At 38.7% G+C, this 23,232-nt stretch overlaps 1 protein-coding gene and 1 long non-coding RNA gene across 12 annotated transcripts in view; both read left to right on the top strand.

Moving 5' to 3' along the window:
* Positions 1-23,232, top strand: part of DLG2 (discs large MAGUK scaffold protein 2) — a 990,031-nt gene that overhangs the window by 9,073 nt on the left and 957,726 nt on the right. For all 10 annotated transcript variants that reach the window (XM_064719541.1, XM_064719525.1, XM_064719532.1 and 7 more), the window contains exon 3: positions 8,427-8,558. In XM_064719541.1, the coding sequence (XP_064575611.1) occupies positions 8,427-8,558 (132 nt within the window). The remainder of the gene's footprint in view (positions 1-8,426; positions 8,559-23,232) is intronic.
* LOC135451050 (uncharacterized) overlaps positions 15,582-23,232 on the top strand; it is a 35,781-nt gene continuing 28,130 nt past the window's right edge. The window contains exon 1 of one of the 2 annotated variants that reach the window (XR_010441203.1): positions 15,582-15,660. This is a non-coding gene — a long non-coding RNA (uncharacterized LOC135451050). The remainder of the gene's footprint in view (positions 15,661-23,232) is intronic. The other variant, XR_010441202.1, reaches the window with a different exon arrangement.

Genomic DNA, 23,232 nt, shown 5'->3' with positions numbered 1-23,232 from the left:
GCCACTTCCTGATCTTTATATAATTATCTTATTCCTTGTGTTAGTACAGTTAGCCAAGTTTAAAAAAACATCCAAAAAAATGTGTGAAGGCAGCATTTTACCAGAACAGATGTGTGGTTGTATGTTGTAAAAGCAAGTTTGATGATACATGGACAATAAGGTTACATTGAACTAATCAACACAGATATATGAAATTTTTCTTTGTTTTCTTTATAGTAAGTTATACAAAAAGTCTGATTCTTAACAAATAGGCAAAAAAAGAGCCCACTGCATCCCTGTTTGGTTCTGTGTTGTGTTTCATAAAGCTGACAGTTTTTCTGTCCAGCTCCATCCACCAGTCAATGTTCCTGAATCATTACTGGGTGTACAGCCTGAGCTTATACGTTGTGTGTTAAGATAAATTTAATTCCAGAAAAGAGAATAAGAGGCTTTGAGAAAGTCAAAAGTATACAAAAGTTGTGGAGGCTGGAACTGTGAAAAAGGCCACTGAGCAGTTAAGGGACATGACAAACCAAACAAGTGTAGAAGATGCTGTAAAGGGAATAATGGTGGTTTGCTTTACACTTTGACATCTGGATGGCAAGTAGTTGTCCTGACTTATAACAAAAAAAGATTGGTTTTATGTAGTAGGAAAAAACCACTAGGACCTTCAAGCACTGAAGTCAGATGGGGAGGGATCTTGTGGATGTTGTAGGAGGTTAGCAGTGCAATTAAATAACATCTGGGTATGAGCCTGGGCCCTTCTGCACAGCAGGGAGGAAAGCTGAACACCTCATAGGGCTCCTCTCGCTGTCTCTGTCTGTTTGTTCTGTTTCTCAGAGTTCAGCTGACACATCATAACACAACTCCTGCCCTTCAAAGCAATCTGACTTGCAGAACATTTAGCCCTCTGTGTTGTATCTGCTCAAATCAATATTCTGGAACAGGAGACTGATGAGCAACTTCTGCGGCTCCGTGGCAGCTGTGTGGGGCACAGAGACCTGCAATAACACAACTGCATGGTAACACTGTTCAGTGCAAACCCACCTGTCCTCCTTACTTCAGATTTCCTTGAAGTTGGATACCTGGTTTCCCCTTCATATACCAGGGCATGTAATACTGCCTTGTTCTGAGAAATTGGTGCTTGCAGTTCTTACAGTCTGTCTGGCCCATTTCTTGTCTGCTGGCAGCATCATGGTCTAGAATAACACTGCTTCACAATGAAACTGTTCCTAAATTGCTGTTCTGCAGGAAAGCAGTTGTGCAGAGAATTCACCAAGGCTACGGTTAGTTTAGGGATGTTAGACTTTTTACAGTTAATGGAGAGCAAGGGCAATTCAGAATGCAACCTCAACTTGAAATATCATTCCTTGAAAGACTCTCCACTTGTCCAAGATTAATCTCCACAGGCCATGTGTTGGCCTCCTCTGTGTGCCAGTCTGGTTGCTGAAAGCTGAAATCCTAGAAACAAGCCTGCCTGGTATTCCCTTCAATGATTGCCCCCCTCCTTTTTCTGTCCCCTTGTTTTCCCTAGCAGGACAGAAGATGGGTTTGTGTGCCATGCATATCCTGAGGAGGTGTTATTTTTAACCCTTTTGCTTGTTTGTTGTGAGTGCTCTCCACACTGGGTGGTTGTCACATACGTCATGCCTTATGCTTCCTCCTCAAGGTTGTATAACCCATATGCTGCATTTTCTGGATAGTTGTTTAAAGTCCTCTTAAAGAGATGAAGGGCCCAAGATGCTGGGAGTTTTCTGGTTTTTGCACATATTCCCTGTCTGCTTTTCCTCTGTGCAGTCTGCTAGATTAATATGTGTCTCATATTAATGTTTATATGTAAATATTTTATGATTATCATTTGTCTAGTAGTTCTCAAGTCCTTTGAACCATGGGAGCTTACAGCTTGTGTTTTTCTCAACATCTTAGTGTACTGTTTCTTGAAATTCTTTCTAAAATTTAACTGCCTTTCTGCTCTTTTCCTCTGTGGGTACTGAGTATTGTGTATTAGCAGAATTTATTCCTTTGTGTTTGCTGTTCTGTGTGCAGATCAGGGAAGATAAATGAGATTACTGGTAGGTTTGACTTGGATCAGTCCCAAGGCAGGTTGCCTGGAAAGTATTTACTGCATTCCGTCCTGCTGATCTGTAACAACTCATTTTAATATTTTGAGAATTCCAGACCAGAGAATCAAATCAAGACATCTTTAAATAATGGAGGCAGGGAACAGTGTTTGCTCCTCCGTCTCTTTCGGTCCTCTAAATGAGGGTGGGAACCATCCAAAATGAAAGTAGATTTTGAGATTTTTTTTCTTCTAAAGTTATCAAAGATCACTTCCTTGCTCCCTTTTGGGGTGCTCTGGTTCAATTTCTCACTTCTATTTTGGCTCTTGTGTTTTTTCTCCACCATTCTTCATGCCTTTTTCTGCTTCAGTGCTCTACATTTTCCCAATTCTGGTTCTCAAAGACCTGTAAAGTGTCTCCAGAAATGTGTTGGCATTTTCTTCTTTTAAAATTCACCTCTAGAACAGATTTGGCAAGTCAGAAGATAATTGAAATCCCTTTTAGGAAAAAAAAAAACAGATTAAAAAAATGAAAAAAAAAATAGAAATTGAAATAAAAACACCCCTTCATCTTATCAATTCAGTTAGGGTTAGATCTCAACTAATGTTAAATGCCTCTCACCAATGAAACCTTATTTTTCATTGAAGTTGACATTTTTCCACCCTGTTGCACCCCAAAAATATTTTCATTCACAAAGTCTGATGCCAGTGGGAGGAAAAAAACATAAATGTGTTTCTAAACTTAGCAAGAGGCTGTGGTAGACTTGGTTCCCTGAGAGGCAGTGGCTTCCTGATACTCCCTTGTGCTGGTGCAGGATGCTGTTAACCAGCTGAGTCTGATTTCTTCCATGTGCAAGGCAGAACTTGCTGAGTTTGGAATTGTATTGGAATTTTGGAATTTTCATTTCTTTCTCTCCATCTTCTGAACTACCTTGCTTCATGGCAGGAGATGCATGGCAGGATCCTACTCCCAAGGAAAGCAGCAGCAGCTCTCAGCAGCCTGGGGGTGTGCAAAGCACAACAATTTGAGTGCAAAATCAGTAACTGGTCCTGGCCAGTAGAGTTCAGCCTATATGATTTTACTGTGGCCAGAAGGATCTCTAATGGCTTGAAAATAGCCATAAATTTGTATAGAGTGCCTTAGCAGCGTCTGCTTGAGTTATGTGGTGTTTCCATTATCTGCTCCTTTGGTTTGAGCCATCATCCTTCAACAAACCCTGGACTGAAAATGGAGCTGCTTGGAGACTGGTTTTTGAATCACTTTTACTTTCTCATATAGTTTCAATTAATCTTGTTAGTCAAACCTGTTCCTAATTAGTTTTTGAAGTTTATGGATAAACCTAAATTATCCAGGTGTGGTATATTTAGTTCATATGAAGGATAAATGGTGTGCATAAACACTTGGGAGATATTTAAGAAACTTGTTTCTGGGGTCTGTCTTGTGGTGTGGTGTGTGACCTGCTATGTGCAGGCAGGGCTGTGTTATCCTCAGTCCCATATGATGGCACAAAAACTTTTTAATCAACTCAGCTGTCCACACCAGCAGAGCTGCAGATGCTTCAGCTCTACCAGGATTTTGCTGTAAATGCTGCAGTGAGTATGGTGTCTCCTTGACTGCAGGGAGTTTCAAAGTGATTCTAAAAGCATGCTTGCAAAACATGAGAGCACAGAAAACATCAGCAGAGGAAGGGAATCATTCTGCTTCAAGGTACTAGTTAGTGAATCCAGGTCTCAGATATGGACCCTGAGAAGTAGATGGAATGGATTTTGGCATCATTTTAGCAAAGTAGATGATAACATTATTGTAGTATTTTTTAAGTGTGCATAATTATAAAATTTAGTCATTCATATGTGTGGCTTACATTTTAAGAGCAATGCTTTAGGAAAACAATTTATTGGTGAGAATTTAATTTCTCCTGATATATAGTGCACCTTCCTCTGTATGTTCTTGGACATATAGCTTCATTTCTTTTTGACAGTATCCCCAGAAAACTTTTTGTCTGTAATATATACTGAAGTTATGCTTAGTTAAAATATAACTTGGGTTTTTATTGAACTTTAAAAATCAACTTTACAGAAAAATCTATACAGTGGGGGTACTATAATGTGTGGTGTATTGTGTAATGATCCCATCTAGTATAATAACCCTGAGAAAAGGGTTTTCATCTTTGTTGATTCTTACATAGATGAATACATTAAGCAGAGACTCATTCTATAGAAGAAAAATTGAGTAATTCCTTATGTGATAAGAACTTTAGATTGATAGAGGAAGGAAAGTTTTCCGAGAGAGTCCAGTAAACAAAGTTATTTGTAGTTTTATGTCCATATTACATATCTCTGATTTGCTGTATTGTAGCAATTACCCATTCCCTGATCAGTAACAAACCACAAACATTCCTGAACTGCTTAAAAATTGTGGATTGATAAAGCAATAAAATTTACAGAATTGTGAGTTAGTTTGGGTTAACTGATAACTACTTGGAAAAGATCCTGTAGGATTGAAAAAAAAAGGGTTTTTTTTCTTAAAATTGCATTAAGATGGTTTGAGTATGATTTATTTAAACAAAACAATAATACATTTACTGACTGTAAGAACATAAGCGTGTTTTTGTAGGACTCCATTTTCTGAATGGTTCTTATCAAAGTCCTCTTTCAAAGCCAATAGGATCAATTCAGAAATAGTGTCATAAAATACAAAGAAGCAGTAAAAAAATAAATTAGATCTATGTCCAGCAGGCCTCATGGGGCACAGCTGATGCTGACTTTTCAGTGCTCTTTTGTTCACAGACAAAGGACCTACTCAGGATCCACATAGAGTCCCACCTCTTGGGATATTAAATTCTGTGTTCAGTGCATTTGTTGTCTTGCTTGAATTTGGCTTTGGTATCAGTACTGGAGACTAGTGATCCCATAGGACAAATGTTTTTTGGTTGCATTTCTGATATACTCTGTGAGGTACCGGCTGCTATGAATTAACTGTGTGGTTTATTGAATACCATAATATTACAGTGATCCAGCCCCTTGGGAGAGCCACCAATCTCTCATTCTTCTTGATGAAAAGAATGTGTGGGAATTCGGATTCAGAAACTTCCACTTAATTGGGTGGCAGGGAATATGGTTCTTATTTGAGTATTGTGCTGCGGTCCATTCTTGCAACCAGATAGTAATTAAGCTTTGTAGCTGCAAAAGAAAAAAAAATACTGGATGTCCTCATCTGTGTTGGGTATGAGTGGGAGTTGACAATGGTTATTATTTTGGGGAGAGTACTCAGCATTTTTCAGTGGAGCCATTTTATTACATTATTTCCTATTCCTTTGTGTTGCGCTGAGGTAGGAATGTGCTGTGCTGGTGTTGAAGAGGATTGTGCCCCAGCATGCTAAATACTGTCAAATCCACTTGAAAGTTTAGTTCTGAGTAATTTATAAACAGGAGAGTTCATCAAGAAACGGGAAAAGTTCTTTCTTGATAAGCCTAATCTGGTAAGAAATTGACTGGAGATTCAAGTAGTCTCCATAATTCTCTTGGCTTTTCAGGAGTACTCCCGCAGTAGTGTTTGCACAGCCCCCCTCCCTGACATGCTGAAGTAATTCTTGGTCAGGATATGCCTGGGTATCCTGATTGAATCACCCAGCACATTGCAGGTTATTTGGAAAGCTAGATACACTGCTGCCAAGTGAGATTGTGCAGGAAAAGGATGCAACTCCATGCTGGAGCTTAGGGATGGAGTAAAAATTAATGTATCCTATTAAAGCTAGAGAGGAAAATTAGGCAGGAAGATCATCACTTGATCTGGGATTTAGATTTAGCACTAGAGCTGTACTCTGTTGCTAGTTGTTCAGTTTGTAGAGTTTAGGACTCTTCTGGGGTCAGCAAAAAGTAGCAACAACAACAGAAAAAGGTAGCAACTAAAGTAGTCTTTGCATCTTTATGAATTGAAAAATAATACTTCAAGTGAAAATAAAAACTGCTCATATCCTTAAGGGATACTACTTTTTGTACTTTGTGTACTTTGTACTTTGTAAGGGATTCTACTTTTAAAAATACAAACTGTACACATCAGGAAAGGAATAATAGGAAGGTTAATAAAGGAGGGGATGTCAGCATGCTTCACCAAGAAAGAGAGTGAGATATTCCTGGTGTGAAAGAGGCATTCACATCCCATTTTCCTGGTTTCCCAGTCTAATCTTAAAATATGTCCTCAGTACTGGATACTTTGCAGTGGTTTTCCACCACTCTGTGGCTTCACTTTATTGCAGGTAATCATGGATTCATTGCATATGCATGTCTGTACTTGGGAGAAGGTGAATTACTGATTCCAACCCATGCTTTTAGTTATTGACTAATTATTTTATTAAGGGTGGCCAGAAGGTTCAGTGTATCAATGAATGTGCAAGTGTCACAGGTGTGTCAGGCACGGTCACCATGAGGTCAGTAAAAGATACGATGTAATTGGGGTTTTAAAAGCAAAAGAAGCTGAGCTTACATGCAGAAGTAGCTCTTTGTACCCAACAATAGCCCACTTGGATCCAGAGCTTTGTTTCAAGGCTGTGCTTTTGGTTTGGATGACTTAATGGAAGCCCAGCTGAGGTATTGTGATGTGGCCTTAAAAGAGTTGATCTCTCTCTCTTTTCGTGGGTTATAAGTGGTCCTAAGTGCATTTGCCTAATCCTTACCTGCCCCAAGGACAGCCATCATAGAAAGGAGTTCCTCTTGGAGACCCCCTCAAGGCGGGATCAAAGCAGAGAACTGTGAGCTCCTCCATTATAATGGCTAGACTGCTATAAAGTGTTCCCTAATCTTCCTGTCTGTGTGATATGTACGTGGGTTGGACTCAATGATCTTGGAGGTCTTTTCCAACCTTAATGATTCTATATATGTATATACATGTCTGTACACATATGAAAATGCTTAAATAATATTCCTTTTTATTCATTATGGTTTTTATTTATCTGATAAAATGCTTGTGACCAGGTAGAATTTCTGTGAGGAGAAAGAAAAAACATTGCCTCTTTTTAGACTTTATTGATTTATTAAAATTTTCCCCTTTTTAAATTTGAGAATTTGATCAGATTACAGAATCCAAGTCATGTATCTGCCCCAGTGTGAATTCATCTGGTTGTCACTTCCCAAGGCCTATAATGCAGGGAGTCTTCAAGACCCTGAACAAAGACAGTCCATCTTTATACAGTTAAAAATGAGCTTTATTTTAGTTATTTAGTAAAAAAGAATTATAAAAGTGATCTTTATTGACTTTCCAAGCATTTTACATTGCTTTGCGTTTATTCTAACCAGAGGAATCTGACCCTCTCCTAGTAATGAGACTTTCATTGAACTCTAATGGGGGAAGTTTAGATTGAGGCACTTGCTTGTAATTATTAATTGGGAGGAGAGAGGGGGTTTAAGTGTTTGGGAATCTTACTGAAAATAAGGTGGCAATACAATTATAAAAGCATGTGTCGATATCTCAGTGTCATACATATGCTCATGTACATTTCTGGACTCTAACTGTGATGGGGGAGAAGGACAGATGAGGTCGGATTCTCCATGTTCCTCTGTTTTCTTCTCTGTAAGAGATGGTGATGTTTGGATTTCATGCAATTTTGCATGCTATTCGTGCTCTTGGCAAGTGACTGCACAAAGATAATAGCAGCAGGAGAAACAAAGCTCTCCTCCTCTGGGCTCTTACAGAAAGGCTGGATTGCTCTCTTTGAGCCAGCACATGGATGAAAGTCTGCTATCAAAGCCTCATTTACCAAAGAGGTAGATACATAAAATTGCTATTGAGGGAATAGAAAAAATCAGCCTCACTCTTGGACACCTGCCTTTCAGATACACATTTGTCAGTCAAAGAAGTGAGTGCTGCAGATGCAAAGCAAACACTTTCATGTCTTCTCTGAATATGTTTTAAGGCCAGTTTTCCTCCATGGGTTTCTATAATGGTTATTGTCTATGATTTTGTGGCTTCTGCAAGTTGTAATTTGGTCCTGGCCCTATAGTTTCCAGATGGCTTTGGATAAATGGAAGTTGAGCACTTGTTATAGATGCTATTCCAAAGATCATTTTCCCATATGCATATGTTTGTGATATACAGCTAGTGACAGCAAGCAGTAACATCACCATCCCTGGAGGTGTTCCAAAGGCATGTGGATGTGGCACTTGGGGATGTGGTTTGCTGGGGAACATGGTGGTGCTGATTTAACAGTTGGACTCGATGATCTTGTAGATCTTTTCCAGCAATAGTACTGTCACAATTCTATGAACACTTCCTGTAAATGCTGTTTATCTGTGTGAGCAGTGTCTTTCAAAATGTGTAGTTAACATTTGAACACTTAGATACTTTTCAGAGCCAATAAAGACATTGTGCTGGTTTTGTTTTTTCTTTATTTAGATACTGACCGAGCTTTAGTACTGCTGGAAGAATATTGCAAAAAACTACGGAAGCCAGAAGAGCAACAGCTGAAAAAAGCCATCAGAAAGGTGATGGGCATCTTTAAGAGCAGCTTGTTTCAGGCACTTCTAGGTAGGTACTAATGTTTAATACTAGGTGCAATCTCTTGGAGGCCAGAGCTAGGTCAGACCTAGTAACTTTTATTTGTGTTTATGGTGAAAAGCATGTTGAGATCATCCTTACAGGTTCTCTGAGCAGAAACTCATTGTACTGATATTTTAAAGGTATTTTCTTACTTGCAGAGAAGGAAAGTAACAGAAACCTAAAACAAGTTAAAGAATTGAATAATTACACCTAAACCTTGCTGTTTTGTTTTATTTAATGGAAGGTACAGAATCAGAGTAAGATATAACTGTTTATGCAAAGCTGAAGATGAAGCCATCTTCACAGGTAAATGGCCAAAGTTTAATTGATTTCACTGGCACCAAATAGCATTGAAAATTTTTGTATCTTTTAAATTATGCTTTTGTGAAAAGTGTCAGCAGAGAAACTCAAAAATGAATTAAGACAATTGTTCCAGGACACGGTTTGGCAGAATGTTCCCATTCATGTGATGTCACAGTGTTCAAATAGATGTGTTGGTGTATCGCTCAGACTTTCTTCCACTTACTCGAAGATCCCCATTTCATCTTGTAAATGATGTTAAAATCAAGTGCTTGTTGTTTTGGAGCTTTGTATAAAGCAACCTCCATAAGTTGTTATATATAATGTTATCAAGGTCGTATATGTTTGCCTTGGCATTCCTTTGTTCCTTGTGCTGTGCTTGAGCTGCCAGTCATGGGAAGTGGTGACTGCAACTGTGCACCTCCCTTGCTCTACCTCCCTCTGCCCCCTTGCTCACATTGCATGGCCCTTCCTTCCCACACAGATACATTTTGTGAGGAGCTCATCCCAAGGGTGCATTTCCTAACACAAATTATGTCTGTGGAAGCACACATGCCTTTAACTTACGGCTGTTTGAAACCAGAGTATCAACTGTGTTTCTTGCAAAGCTACAGTCAGGACCAGTTATGGAAAAATTTTGATTGTCATACAAGGGGAAGCACATCAATAATGCATTATTACTGTGAAGACAATGGAGGCCTGGGACTAGTTTCAGGAATTCCTGTAGCATTTGTAGAAAATGTGTTTTACCAGTCTCTAACATTTCCTGCAAATGGAATTAATGTTAGTGCTATTTTACTTGTAACTTTTCTTAACTTCTTTCAGGTTATTAGCTTTATTTTATAAAATCTACATAATTTTAATTGCTCTGTGTGTGTTAAAAAAGGAATGGGATTAATAATTGAATTTACCAAATAGTTGTAAATATATTTGAAAATAAGGAGAGAAAAAGATTGGACCTTTCCATATTGTTTTTATGAAGGTGACTATGGATATAGAATTGTGTACTGAAGAAATACACTAGTCATAGAAGTGACATGAGCTGTACATTTACTCCTGCACTATTTGAAGTAATTAGAATACTTCAGAGTATTGTAACACCATGTGTGCTTTGTGTGTGGCTACACTACAATATCTGTTGATGTATTACACATGTTAGAAATGAAAAAGTGATTATAGCTACAGTAAGGTTGAATCCAAAGAACAACTTACATCCTTTGATTGCTACAATAACAGATTGAGAAGCATGGTGTTACAGAAGTTAGCATTTTAATTTGTGGGCCTTTAGATGTCTTTCCTTTCTTCTGAAACACTTCCTTTTATAGAAGAGATTTGAGAATTGTGAGATGTGTTCAAAGTTTCTCATTATTACCTTTGGTTTGTTACTCCTCTTCATGAGAGGAGACATCCCACACACTTTAAGCGTGGCAGATGATGTTATTGCACAATCAATGAGATTCTTGCATAATTAGTATTTAAAAAGACCCTCACTTCCATAACATCTGGTTTAGCTTCATGGCATAGCTTCTCTATTCACCTATAAATTAGACCACCACACAAAGGAATACCTAAGGCAGAGCTTCTGGTCTCTTCTTAAGTACTGTACTGCTAATCTTCCTATGTCTTTTATATTTGCAGAATGTCTAATGCTCTTGAAAGTGTCCATTTTTCTTTGCCTGATGTTAATGAGACTTAATTTCCAGACTGTGAAAGTTCATTGCTTTCCAAAGCTCTCTCTCAATATATATATAGCTGTCAAATATTGGTTTTATCCAGAATGATTGACCTTTTGAATATTTAGGCTGTAACTACTAAAGAAAAATGTGATTTTTGTACAGAACCGTTAATCTGGATGTGGAGGTGCATGTTCTTACCAGGAATAAAGTTAACATAGAATTATGTGCCAAATTCAGCTCTTGTAGGTCCCACAGCTTCAGTGGACTTTGGTTCCTTTACAAATAAATTTATCCATTGTAGCCATCTCTGCCCTTTTAAGTTTCAGTTCTCGTTAACTTCCAAAAGGCTTTAAAAATCTGTTGGATGTCTTAAACTGAGTATAACAAGAACAGATAAAGAAAAATAATAATATTAGTCAGTTTTCAAATCTCATGTTGTCTAGTTCCTTTTTATTCTCAAATTTATGCTTGTGCTTGTGTGATTATGCTGATTTGATTCAGCCATCTTTGAACTTGGCTTCTCAGTGTGTGTCTGACTATTTTTATCTTCAATTTGTTTCATAAGAATTAAATGTGGACTACTGAACAGTGGGGTAACATGAGAAAAAGGAAGATTCAGTATTTTTCTTGCATATATTCTACACATGCAAGAAGCCATTACAATCATGTAAGGAAAAGTTCTGCAAGTGATTTACAGAAGGATTATTGAAGGATTGTCTTTTTATATTTTAATTAGGATTTAAAAGCATTCCCTTCTCCCTTTGGGCTGCTCTTGTTCCTGGACCTCTTGGTAGAGTGGCTGTGCTCAGTGACAGCTGAGTTAGTTGCTAAGAGGCACATTTTCAAAGTGACATGTGGAACTGCAGTCTCTGGAGTCCCACTAACACTCCAGTGTCCCAAACACAATGGTTTGAAAATCCAGCCCTAAGACGAGGGAGGAGGAACAACTCTTCAGAAGGAGCATGCTTCAAGGGGAAGAAGATGAATTTAGATATTGACATTACTCTGAAGTTAATTCTAGATTTCATTCTCCAGGAGGATTTTACCCACTCTTCTATGGGCAGTGAGGAGTTATGCTGTTTGTTAGGACCTTGTAAGGATTTTTCTTTTTGTAGGTTCATCTTTAGTTAGCTGATAGTAAAATCACAAGGTTCTCTTAAATTGTAGCACGTGTGCTGATGTGAACATTTTTAAAAGGAAGAGGAAATAAAACCCCAAAAATCCAAATGTATCATTTGTTGGGATTGTCTCAATATGGGGCATCTTGGAGATATCTTGCTGAGATAAAAAAGGGAAGTCATGAAAGAGAGTAATAATAGTCATCTGGATGTGTTAGAGCAGCCAAAAATTTCTCATTCCAGTTCTGTTCTTTAGGCAACTTAATAAATTTTAATAATGCAGTACATAGTTTAGTACAATTTATTTGGAGAAACCTCTGCTACATATTTGTCTAGCCTTCATTTCATTAAGAAAAGTGCATGATTCCAGAGCTTAGAGGGTGGTTCTGTGGAATGAGAATGGATAAAAGAGGTTTATGTCAGGGTTGTTTGGGGTTTTTTTGTAGATACATCTCCATAAAACATCATTTTGTTTCTAGTAGGAATTAAAGTGCCACAAATAACTGTAATCATCTTATGCAGTATTAGGTAAAAACTAATCTCCATAGGTTTTTCTAAAATTCGGATAAACCCAATCTGCAGTCAGTGACGTATTTCCTGTGGACTTTGAAACCATGTCTCATGTTTTTTCTCATGCTTGCGTAACTTTGCCTGAATTTTAAAATGCCATATTTCTAATTAAAATATGCATCACCTTTTTTTTTTACAATGTTATTGAACCATTTTTTCAAAATAGGGCAGATGTTCTGAAACTGCTCATCTTAAAAATTGCTGTAGCAAGCATTACTGTTAGAGAATTTACTCATCATCTGTGTCACAGCCGGCACTTGGAGACTTAGGATACAGTGTTACATTTCCAGTAGGCTGGTTTTTTAGACTGTGTTCCTCATCCAGCTCACTTTTAAATATACCTTGTTATAACAATCCTTTTTAAGAGTGATCATGTCTTAAACCAAGTCAAAAAAGAACTCAGATGATTTTTCTGCGATCTCATATTGCTCTTCTGTTCAAAGGTTGTATAAATGGAAGTGGAAGTATAATTCAATAGTATTACACTAGTCTCCAAAATTCCAGAGATCTAGTTAAATCTTGCATTCTTCCATGTTACTGGAAGGTGCCTAGGACAGATTGAATATATAAAGAGGACATTTCAGAGATCCAAAGCAAGTTTCCCTTTAGTTTAATTACTTTAGGACATATGTATCTATTAAAAATAGTGTATTCCTTGAGAAATGCAAGTATTTATTATAGCTAGATGAAGCAAGCTAAGAGCTTGATTTCCTGTGGATTTGTCTTGCTTTGATTAACCTCAGTGTCTACAAAGTTGTGAGCTGGGACTGACATTTCTTTTGCACTTAGGGCCATGGTTAAATTTCTGGATAGTTCAGATATGAAAAAAACTGGAGAGGAACCTATCATAGGGGTAATGATGGAATGTTGGAACATTTCACTGTCATAAAAAGAAAACTAAGAATAGAAAATGAGGAAGATTTAGATAGACATAGCCAGGTATGTCAACTAAGAATAATTATGAAAAATGGTTCCCACATTACGTAGGCTTTAATGCTGAGAAGAATAATGATACTGTTGACCATATCGTGGGGAGAAGAAAATATAGGAGATTAGTGGTAAGGCAAGGGCAAGGAATTTGTTCAGGCATGTTGTGTTTAAGGAGAAAGTTTTTAATGAAATTTGAGAAGAGGGGGAAGGAGATGGGTCAGGACTGGGGAATATAGATGTATGAAAAGCAGGGCACAAGATAAGAATAGCAGACCTGCATCACAATCCTGGGCTGGAGATGGGGCCTGTACCAAGTAGTGTGAACAAGAGTTTGAGAGGCCAGAAAATGCAAAAAATAGAGTGCTGGTCATACATGGTAGTGCTGAGATTTGCACAAAAGGCATATGAATAAGCTATTAAATAATGAAGGATATTACTGTCTGCTCCTGTGATCTGTCTTTAAGAAACACTGGTATCATATTTTCAGGCTTTTCTTCACAACCACCAAGACCCCTTTTGTACTTTTTTTCTTTGAGCAGACATTTAACGTTCATAGCACCACAGAAAACAAGGCAATGTCTAATTCCACAGGGTTCCTGATAAAGCTGCTAGTATTGAGGAAATGCAAGTGGAGAACTTGTTTGACCTTTCTGAGGTGAGGCGATGGTGACTGTCACCACTACCCATCTTTCTCAGTCCCTAGGAGGAAGCATGTCTCAATACTCAGTGCTGTGTCAGTGTTTTAGGCACCAGAAGGACATGAAATGAATTGCTGTGCTGGGAAACTTTTCAACAGGAAAGCACAACTGGGTGTTGCCTATTCATACTTGCCAGGCTTGCTCTCAGTAGATGTTTTCATCTCACTCATGTGTTCTGTGTGCTCAACTACTTGCAGTGCTCCTGGATGTAAGGTTGCTTGTCTCCTATGTCATTTCTCTCTAGACTTACTCTCAGTGAGCTGGTTTCTGGTCATGTCAGGCTGTTTCACCCACAGTAACAGCACTGGATTCCTCAGGTGTTAACCCAATGTAGCCAAGCCTGTGTCCAGCCCAGGGACATTAGTCAATCCTCTTGCTGAGGGCCTGCATCCATGGTTCATGAAGTCAAAGAATAAAACCCCTGTCGATTTTGCTTGCTTGGCATCTTGTGTTGGGGTGATTCTCTGAGATTTATGTTCAGATCTTCCCTGACTGAGAAATAGATTCTTCTATAGCTGTGTCTAAAAATATTGAAACCCTCCCTGACTATTAAAAATGTTGAGAAGCAAAAGAAATGTGCAAAACGTCTTCAGTGCTGTCACATTTGAGAGATGCTCAAATGACATCTCTGACAATGGGGAAGCCTGTTATTACTCTGCACAGAGTCCTACTTTCCCAAACTGGCATCTTTCTTTGTTGCAGCATAAATTACAGCAGAACTGAAATTTAAATTCAAGGGCAGCTTTTGTTTTGCCTGAAGACAGCTGCAGCTGCTTTTATTCTTGAAGTCCAATTCTCTTAGTAAGCAAATTCTGTGCTCTCTCTCAAAAGAGCTAAAGGTAGTGCTCGATCTTTGGGATGGTTTGAAGCTGTGTGATTTTTCTTTTCTATGAGCTGGGAGCTGGATTGCAGCCAGCTGGAGGAACTAACCCTTGCAATTCTCCAGTGAAAGTCTGGTCACAAGGAGTGGACCATTTGTTAAAAAGAAAGAAAAAAGGCAGATTTATACTAAGTGGTTTCTAGTGGATTTTGGCCCACTGCTGCTTTTGCTTCCATGGCAATGCAATTTTTCCTGCGTTATTATAATTTCTCTCAATCTGTTATAATTCCTCCCAACCCATGGTGCCTGTGGATCCTTTAGAGGAAGTAAGGCCTCTTTGCTTCTCTCAGGTTGCACTGGCAATGGGCAGAGGGTCCAAATTTAACTGGTGAGAGCTGACAGGTGGATGCATGTGGAGAAGGAAGATGGACAGACATCGTGTTGCTACAGAGGATTTGGAGTGCAGATACCCAGAGAGGGGAGTTTCACAGACTGGCAGAATGGGTCAGGTTGGAATGGACCACTGGTATCCCGAGTGGAGATCCCCTAGCCCAGCCTCCCTGCCTAAGCAGGGTTCCCTAGAGCACAGCTCTCAGAGTTGTGCTCAGATGGCTTTTGCATATCTCCAGGGGAGGAGACCACAGCCTCTCTGGGCAGTCTTTGTGTTTCATTGAAGTCTGAAATGTTACCCTGAAAGGTTTTCTTAGTTGTGTCTGTGATGGGGTGTAGGGGGATAGAATATAAGAAAATAAAGATAGAAAATAATAACTCCTTCTACACTAAGGAGTTGCAGCTGGGCCAATTATCAAAGATTAGGAACAGGCCTGACTTTACCAGGCCACAGCTGTAAGCAATGAGAAGAAGAGTGCTATAAAAGAGTGAGGTGGCTCATTGAGAAGGGCACTGGAGTCAGTGGCTGCTTTGTGAAGAAGAAAGAGTCAGTGCCCTGAGGAGCTGTCCACGAGAAATACCAAGAAGGTATGAAACTTTTGTGATAAGGAGACAACAGTATGGAACCCCTGCAGTAAGATGACAACAGTGGGGAACTGAAATATTTTTCAGAATTGCTTTAGTCTTTGGGACTTACAGGGTGTTAATGTGATGTTCTTACTGGTTAGAGATGAGGAGCAAAGAAAGCCAGGGCATGGTCCTCCCTGTTGTTGCTGGCCAGCCTGGTGATGTGAGTAGCCAGTGTCTTAATATTAAAGCCATTTCCCACCTTGAGGAAAGATGTGTGCCCAGAGGTGGGAATCTTGTATGCATACCCTAAATCAGTTTTTATTTGAAAGAATTGAAATATTAAAAGCTTGTGAATTATCAGGAAAGACCTCAACCCAAAACCAAAGCTCTGCTACCTCTAACATTTATGGGAGTGAATGCTGATGAGCTCTGATAAACAGAAGACCCCAGCCCAGGTCTGTGCCTGGATTCTCAGCCTAGCTGAGTACAAGAAGAAACCGATTACTGCACTGATACAACCTGGCTAATACATAATCACTTGTAATCCTAACGCAACCCTCTGCTTCTGTTTTGCTGCTTTTTAACCCATGAATGAGACCATTTACATCTCAGACAAGGAATTTGGAACGTTTGGGGACTTTTGTGATTAGAAATGCAAAAGCAATTAGCTATAAACCATTTTTAATATGAGCTATGTGCTAAGAGTTGAGGTTGTTGGTTTTCAATATCCAGCAAGGAATAAAAGCTGGTTTTTGTTTCTGTAGGGTTTGGTTTTTTGGTGTTTTTATTTTATTTTTTTTTTTCAGTGCCTCTTGGCCATGTGGATTCTGTGTATAATTAGAATTATAAAATGCAGTTGCAGCAGCTGTAACTGTGTGGCTGCTGTCCCAATGTGAAGCTTTTATTTTTCTTTGCATTAAATAGGGATAGCCCTTTATTGTTGGTTTGTGATGAGAACTAGAGACTAATTATTAAGAGATTCATTTAGATAATTTGGTTTTATTTTGAATAATGCAGTTTCCTTTTTCAGGCTGACAGAATATAAAAGAACAATGGGATAGATGATTTTCTTTTGGTGCTGAAGAAAAAAAGACTGGATTTATATCTTGCTAATGTAGTTTGTACATCTACTAATAAAATGGAAGAAAATAATCTGGAGCAAGCTGTTCCATCACTAATCCCAATGTTTATTTTTATCTCTAAAATAGCAGAGCTGTTCTCTCTTGCTAATGTTTTGGTCTGCAGAGTTATTTTAGGCTAGACTGTGATGTGACTTTTGTTTGGTGACTATAACTTTTTAAGAAATTGCATGATAATTTTTAAATCATTTAGCCTTGAAATTTTAGCCTTGAAGAGTGTTATACCTTATGTTTCTCCAAGCTGTTATAAATGAGCCAAGTTTATTGCCTAGTGCTACCACTGTGAATCTTTTGGAATCTCAGTACTCTTTTTACTTTACCCTGTGCTTCCAGTGTGTTGTGGGAGTCTGTGAAAAATACTGATGGGAGTGATTTAAGTGCAATTGGGATTGAGCACTGAACAGTAAGATGCATCAAAGTAAACTGCTTAATCTTAGATACACATACCTGTATATATCTGTGAATATCTATGTCTATATGCAGAGTACTTACATGAGTTCATCTGTACATATTGTTGGCAGGTAACCATGGATATTGTATTTATCTCAAGCTTCTGCTGTGGTTTGCTCAGGTATTATTCTGTGCTTAGGGGCTCTGTTGAGTATTAGAGTGTCTTGACAAGAAATGCTGCAGACTGTGTTGCTCATTCCTGTTGCACGTTGATTCTGTCATGAGGTCTGTTTTCTGTGTTTGTGGTCTGCCACCCTGATCTGCCTCTGAGATAATTAGGTGCTCTTTGCAAAGAAGACTGAATTTATGTCTTTAATGTGTTCTTTCCTATCTTCATTTTGTAATCACAGTTGTGTGGCTTTGAATATCTGTTGATACAGGTGATTAGGGCACCACTGCATAAGACCCCAGGCTATAGAAATAGAAAATAGTTTTTCTAATAATTATCATTACATGTTATGTTATTTTGTGTTATGCAGAATGTTTTGAAATACCACATCTTATGTGAAGAGAATTAGGTAAGTGATCAGAGGGCAGTGTTGTAACTAAACCAGTTTTGGTGAACTGAGTTCAATTCCTGTGCCTACACATAGTGTGATAATTCTTATTTATTTGACCTCAGACTTGTTTTCTTCAAAAATCCTGCTTCATTCAGTGTGCAGAAGGGGCAGGACTCGGCTCATGAGCAAGTATTTAATTGATTGCTTTCCTATCATTATTTAATCTGTGAGAGGTGGTACTGAAGCCCTGAGAAATAAAAGTAAAAATATCTTCCTCTTTTTGAGGCCTGATTGGAGACATTTGTGACCTGATACATCACCACATCACCACTTCTCATGTCTGACCACAGCTCCAGCTGCAACAGGGGGTGCCACCATTCCAGCAAGACTGTCTCAGTGTCTCATTTTGGGTACTTAAAACATGAGGATCATCTGATGGGTGATCACTTTGGAAAACTACTGTGTATGTGACTTTCTGACCTCAGTGAGGCTATCAGTAGGAGTCAGGGGTAGGATTTAATTCCCAGGGTGTCATTTAATGCTCTTAAGCTAAAGAACCCTCAAGAAATCTTCTTACTGCTCTCAGCCTTTCAGCTCCTCAGATAAATGATGCAAAGTTGCTCAGGCAGCTTTCCCAGAGCAGGCCCACTCTGTACGCTAAATCAAGTGTCAGAGCAGAGGGACAAGTGATGTGTGTCCATACACCTAAAGTGTGACACTTTCTAACTTTGAAAGTACCTTGGCAACCTTATCAGTGTTTTGGAGTTAATTTTTCATAGTGATTTCCTGGACTTTAAGGATAGCAAAGGCAGCTTCTTTTCACAATTTCCATTGTGTGATGGTATTAACAACACATGTTTGAAAGCAAGGTCAAAACTGTTGGATACTTCCACATGAGCCTTTGCTGCCTGAGCTTTTAGAGATGCTGATGCAACCAAAAGTACTGCTTCCTTTCTCTTAGATCTGATTTTTATCCCAATAGTTAGATGGTTTAGCTAAACTAGATGATTTCTACTGCAAAGCAAATGGAGTATCTTTCTAAGCAGATAGTAATTAGACAGCAGGAGAAATCCAACCTAATTGCAGTGAGACAGAGGGATAGATACAGGGTCAAAATGTTTAGTGGCTATTTTCTCCTAAATTTTGCATTTTCTTGACTTGTTTTTGATCTTCAGTGTTGAACTGAACTGTAACTTTATTCTTTTTCTTTCTTAACCCTCGAAACCAAAAGGCTGTTCTGTTTTTATTCTCATTATCATTTCATACCCAGCCTGCCTTTTGAGGATTTAAAAGTAAGTTTTGGTGTAGTAGACTGCCTTTCTCACACTCATTTAGTTGTGACATGTAACAAATAATTTTTGTTTTAAGTTTTGTAAATGCAATGTGGAAGACTAAAAATACAGTTTGAAAAAAGTATCTTTGAACTCTATTAAAAGTTGAAGTAGCCTAACCCTTCCTCTAAGTAAAGTTTAGAGTGACATCTTGTGGTTACACTGATTTCAAATGTGTATATCTGTTGGCATTATTTTATTTTGTCCACAATAAGTGTGGTGTTTTCTGTTTCAAAATGTTCTGGATTGCTCACCAGAAGTTTGTAATGATTTCCATTAAAGCTTTTGGGAGATCAGAGAAAACATTTGCTATGTGTCAGGACCTTGTAAGTATAGTTCATCTTTTACTACATAAAGTTCATCCCGTGTGCCTGTGAGTTTCCAGTGTTTTGAACTCCAATTCAAGGTGTTTTAATGCTCTTGCAGCCATTTGGAATTTCTCAAGAAGTTTCAATTAGCCATAATGCTAAAGCAAGTGGGAGCACAACATCTCTCAGCAACATCTGTTTATGCCAGTTCATTAGCTGTACCAAGATTTCCTTAGGTTTAGGGGAAGTTGAACATGTCCGGGAAGCTGGCATGGAGGCCAAGCCCATTTCAGATCCATACTGCAGTAGTGTGTGTGTGTTTCCTATGGATCAGCCTCCAAGGTGTTGGGTGGTCTAAACACACCACCACCAAACCCTATCCAAGAGCCTGGAAGGTGCTCAGACTACAGTTTTGTGCAGTTTATCTTAATGAAATACAAACCTTTTCAATGCCAGGTGGAGATACAGAGGAATTCTGTGCCAGAAGCTTAAAGGACCTGGGGAAATGTAAGATTTGCTTTCACTTTTGGGAAGCCCTCTGCAGAGATGCAGGAATGCCTCTGCAGAGGGTTTTGGTTGGAGTCAGCAATGTATTGCCTGGTTCAGTCTCTCAAATTACTGTACAAAGGTCTTTTCCCCTTCCTCAGCATTGAAGAGGAGAAAGATGGTGATAATCTGCTAGGTCAATTTTTAACTATATAAAATGTTCATGTTACCATGGAGCCTATCTGGTAGATTGAATACCTGATTGTAAAATTAACTGTTCAATAAAAGGCACTTGACCTCTCTAAGAAATAAATTCTACTTAGGAGAACGGATTCATTAATGCATCTCAAATTAACAGTTCCTCTAGCGCTGCTCCATGGCACATCACTGATAACATGTCGCCCCAGGTCTGCTCTCAAGTCTTTTGATGTGAGAGGCTGGATTCAGGAAAGGATTCTGTGATTGTGGAACTCAGCTTTTTGTTGGAGGTACTTTGGTCACGTGGGGATGCCAGCACTGATTGATGTGATGTGTTTGCAACGTTAGGGATTTTTAGTTGGGTAGTAAAGCACACATGGAGCATAAAATCCAAGAAGCCCAGCTCAATGATCCTAAAAGAGCCATCTGGTGACCTCATTTATTAATTTGATGAAAAAACAAAGATGTGACGTTTTCAATTAAGATGAATGTTTGGCTGCCCTGCCAGAATTGGTTTTGGTGGATAAGTAAGTACAAGGTAAGCTGTTAGTATAATTCTTATACTGAGGCTGGAAATGCTGATGTAGAGCAAGTCATTTGGAGGGCCTCTGAGAGGGCTAGCCTGTAAAAATTATGTTTGAAGTACACAAAAAAATGTTTAAATGACATATTTACAGGAATAATTCCAGAGGTTTCCTTGGCAAAGTGCCTCCATCCATTCTAACAGAGACTATTTAAATAGTAAAGAAATGTGTAGAGGGTTAGGTATCAAACTAATGCTGGTCTTATTTAAATGCCTTCTCCTTTTGTCACAGAAAGCAATGAGTGGTGATGATGTTTCACAGGAGAAGAAAGCTGTCTGCTCTTTTTTTCATTTCTGTTGCACAGACAGTGATATCCTTGTTACCCTTTTTGAATGGCTGCTTGGTGGATTTTGTCCTGTTATGAATCATAATCTTCTCTAATAATTGTCTGCCCAAGAAATAATTTGGCTCTTCGTGCTGGGGCAGCTGGATATTAAGTAGGTTTTGCAATGGAAGACTGTAAAGAGGTTTCCCCATAATGCAGAACATGAGGCTGAGATGACACTGCAAAACCAGGATTTTTTCCAAATTGTGACTTCCATGTGCTGAATTCCTTGCACTGGCAGCAGATAAGCCATTGATGCAGCCACCAACAGAAGTAGGGCAGAAACCCTGTGCCAGGTGATGACCCTTGCTGCTGAGTGTGGTACCCTCTACTGGGTGGGATGTGTTGAAAATAAGAGCTCCTCAGTTAGACAGTGTTTGGTGGTGGAATAGCTCTTTGAGGGCTTAGTTATTGAATCCTCTGATGTCTAAACAGCTCCTCATAACCTCTTTCAGCACCATAAAGCCAAAATCTTATTGTGCTGTGATCATTTAAATCACTTCTTTCATTTTTTACAAATAAAAACAAATTCTAGCAATTCTGGCCCTGATTTTGTGCCAGAGTTCCCATTGCTACAGTTCAGAGCTGACATGCTGCCTGTGAAGTCCTCCAGTATTATTAAAAGCCACAGCAAATCTAAATTTAAAGTGGAGGTGACTGAAGAACAAAATTACCTGCAGAGTTTGGGGGCCGTTACTTTAAGTAATTCCTATTCACCTGTGTAATTCCCTATGGGCTGCCTTTTGGATTAAGTATTCCTTATTTCTTCTCTAAATCTCTTGTTTAATATTCATATGTGTCGTTCAGCTGCTGCTGCATCTTGTCCAAGCATAAAAAGGGGGATGCATTTCAGTAGCAAACCAAGTGATGCTTAAATATAGCCCTTGCTTATTTCAGAGTAGCAGTATGGGAGTTAATTAATATTTATCAATGTACTGAAGTCCAAGAATGAGAAGCACTATGGTTGTGCAAAAGCATAGCTTGTTTATTCCAAACTCTTACCTGGTCATTTTGACCATGTACTAAATGCACTTGAGAGCAAGCGCACAAAACTTGCTATAATGCTGACTTGATTTCTTTTCTTTAAATGGGAGCAGAATCAGGACACACTTTCCAACCATACAATAATTGCAGAAACGTAGGTGCTCTACTTAACCTGAGAAAAAAGCTCTTCCCTTAATTAGCTGCCTGGCATTTTGCAATAGATGATACTATAAAAAGGTTGTAATAACAGAGTGCAATATAGAAAGACCTTGTTAGATTTTATTACATTTTCTGCTTGGTAATTTATTGCGATTAGAAAGCCTAATTCTTTTGCTTATCTTGTAATTATAGCAAGGTGTTTATAAGCAGGAGTTCCAGCTGCTTTTCTGTGTAGTCTCATTAGATTTGAAGTTAGAAAGCTTTTTAGACTGTTAGTTTTTGCTCATTACACAGGGTGCATAAAGCATTCTGAAATGCATGTGTTATGTGAGGTTAACATATTTTGAGAGTTGCTACCTGAATTTCCAGCAAGGATAATGAATCTCATAGATTTAGATGGTCTTCAGAGGAAGGCCTCTTTATTTTGAAAACCACCTTTTTAAAATCCTCCTCTGGAATAGGGAGGTAATTCCATCAAAAAAGCAGTTTTAAGTGTCTGTGTGTACAGTGCTCCCTATCCCTGCATCTGGCTATGGTTCAGTGTCTCCATTTGACACCTGGGAGTGTCTGGTGACAATGCCCATGTCTGAATAACACAAAAGTCTCCTGAGGAGTCCCATCCTTGTGTGTGGTGCCCGGCTGACCATGGCTCTTCTGGACTTCTTATGGATTGCAAAACCCAGCTGATCTGAACAAAAGCTTTAGTGACTGACCCAAGACCTCACAGGACACTTGTGTCTGAACCTGGGCTTAACTAAGGAATCCAAAGCTTACGTCATATCATGAGATCATCCTGATTTAGGCTGTCAGGCTGAAGTTATAATGGAAAGCATTATCTGGTTTCATAGCCTTGGAGCAAATTGAAGGCAGTCAAAGGCCTGTTCTTACTCAGTTTTGTTATCTTTGCTGTGAAAGATGGGGTAGGATATCTAGCTAGAGCAAAAGTGGGCCACAAAATGGCAGGGAGAACATTTGCAAATAGGAGCAGACATTGAGCTATTACTGGTGTTAAAACTATTAATACTAACATGTCTCTGTATGTTGCATTGTGCATGATTAACAGATTTGTAAAACTAATAATTTATTATTGGAAATTATTTTTCTTACAGTTTTGACAAATGCATGT

This window comes from Zonotrichia leucophrys, chromosome 1 (assembly GCF_028769735.1).
Source record: "Zonotrichia leucophrys gambelii isolate GWCS_2022_RI chromosome 1, RI_Zleu_2.0, whole genome shotgun sequence".
Lineage (NCBI taxonomy): Eukaryota > Metazoa > Chordata > Aves > Passeriformes > Passerellidae > Zonotrichia > Zonotrichia leucophrys.
This window is presented reverse-complemented; position numbering and strand designations above follow the sequence as displayed.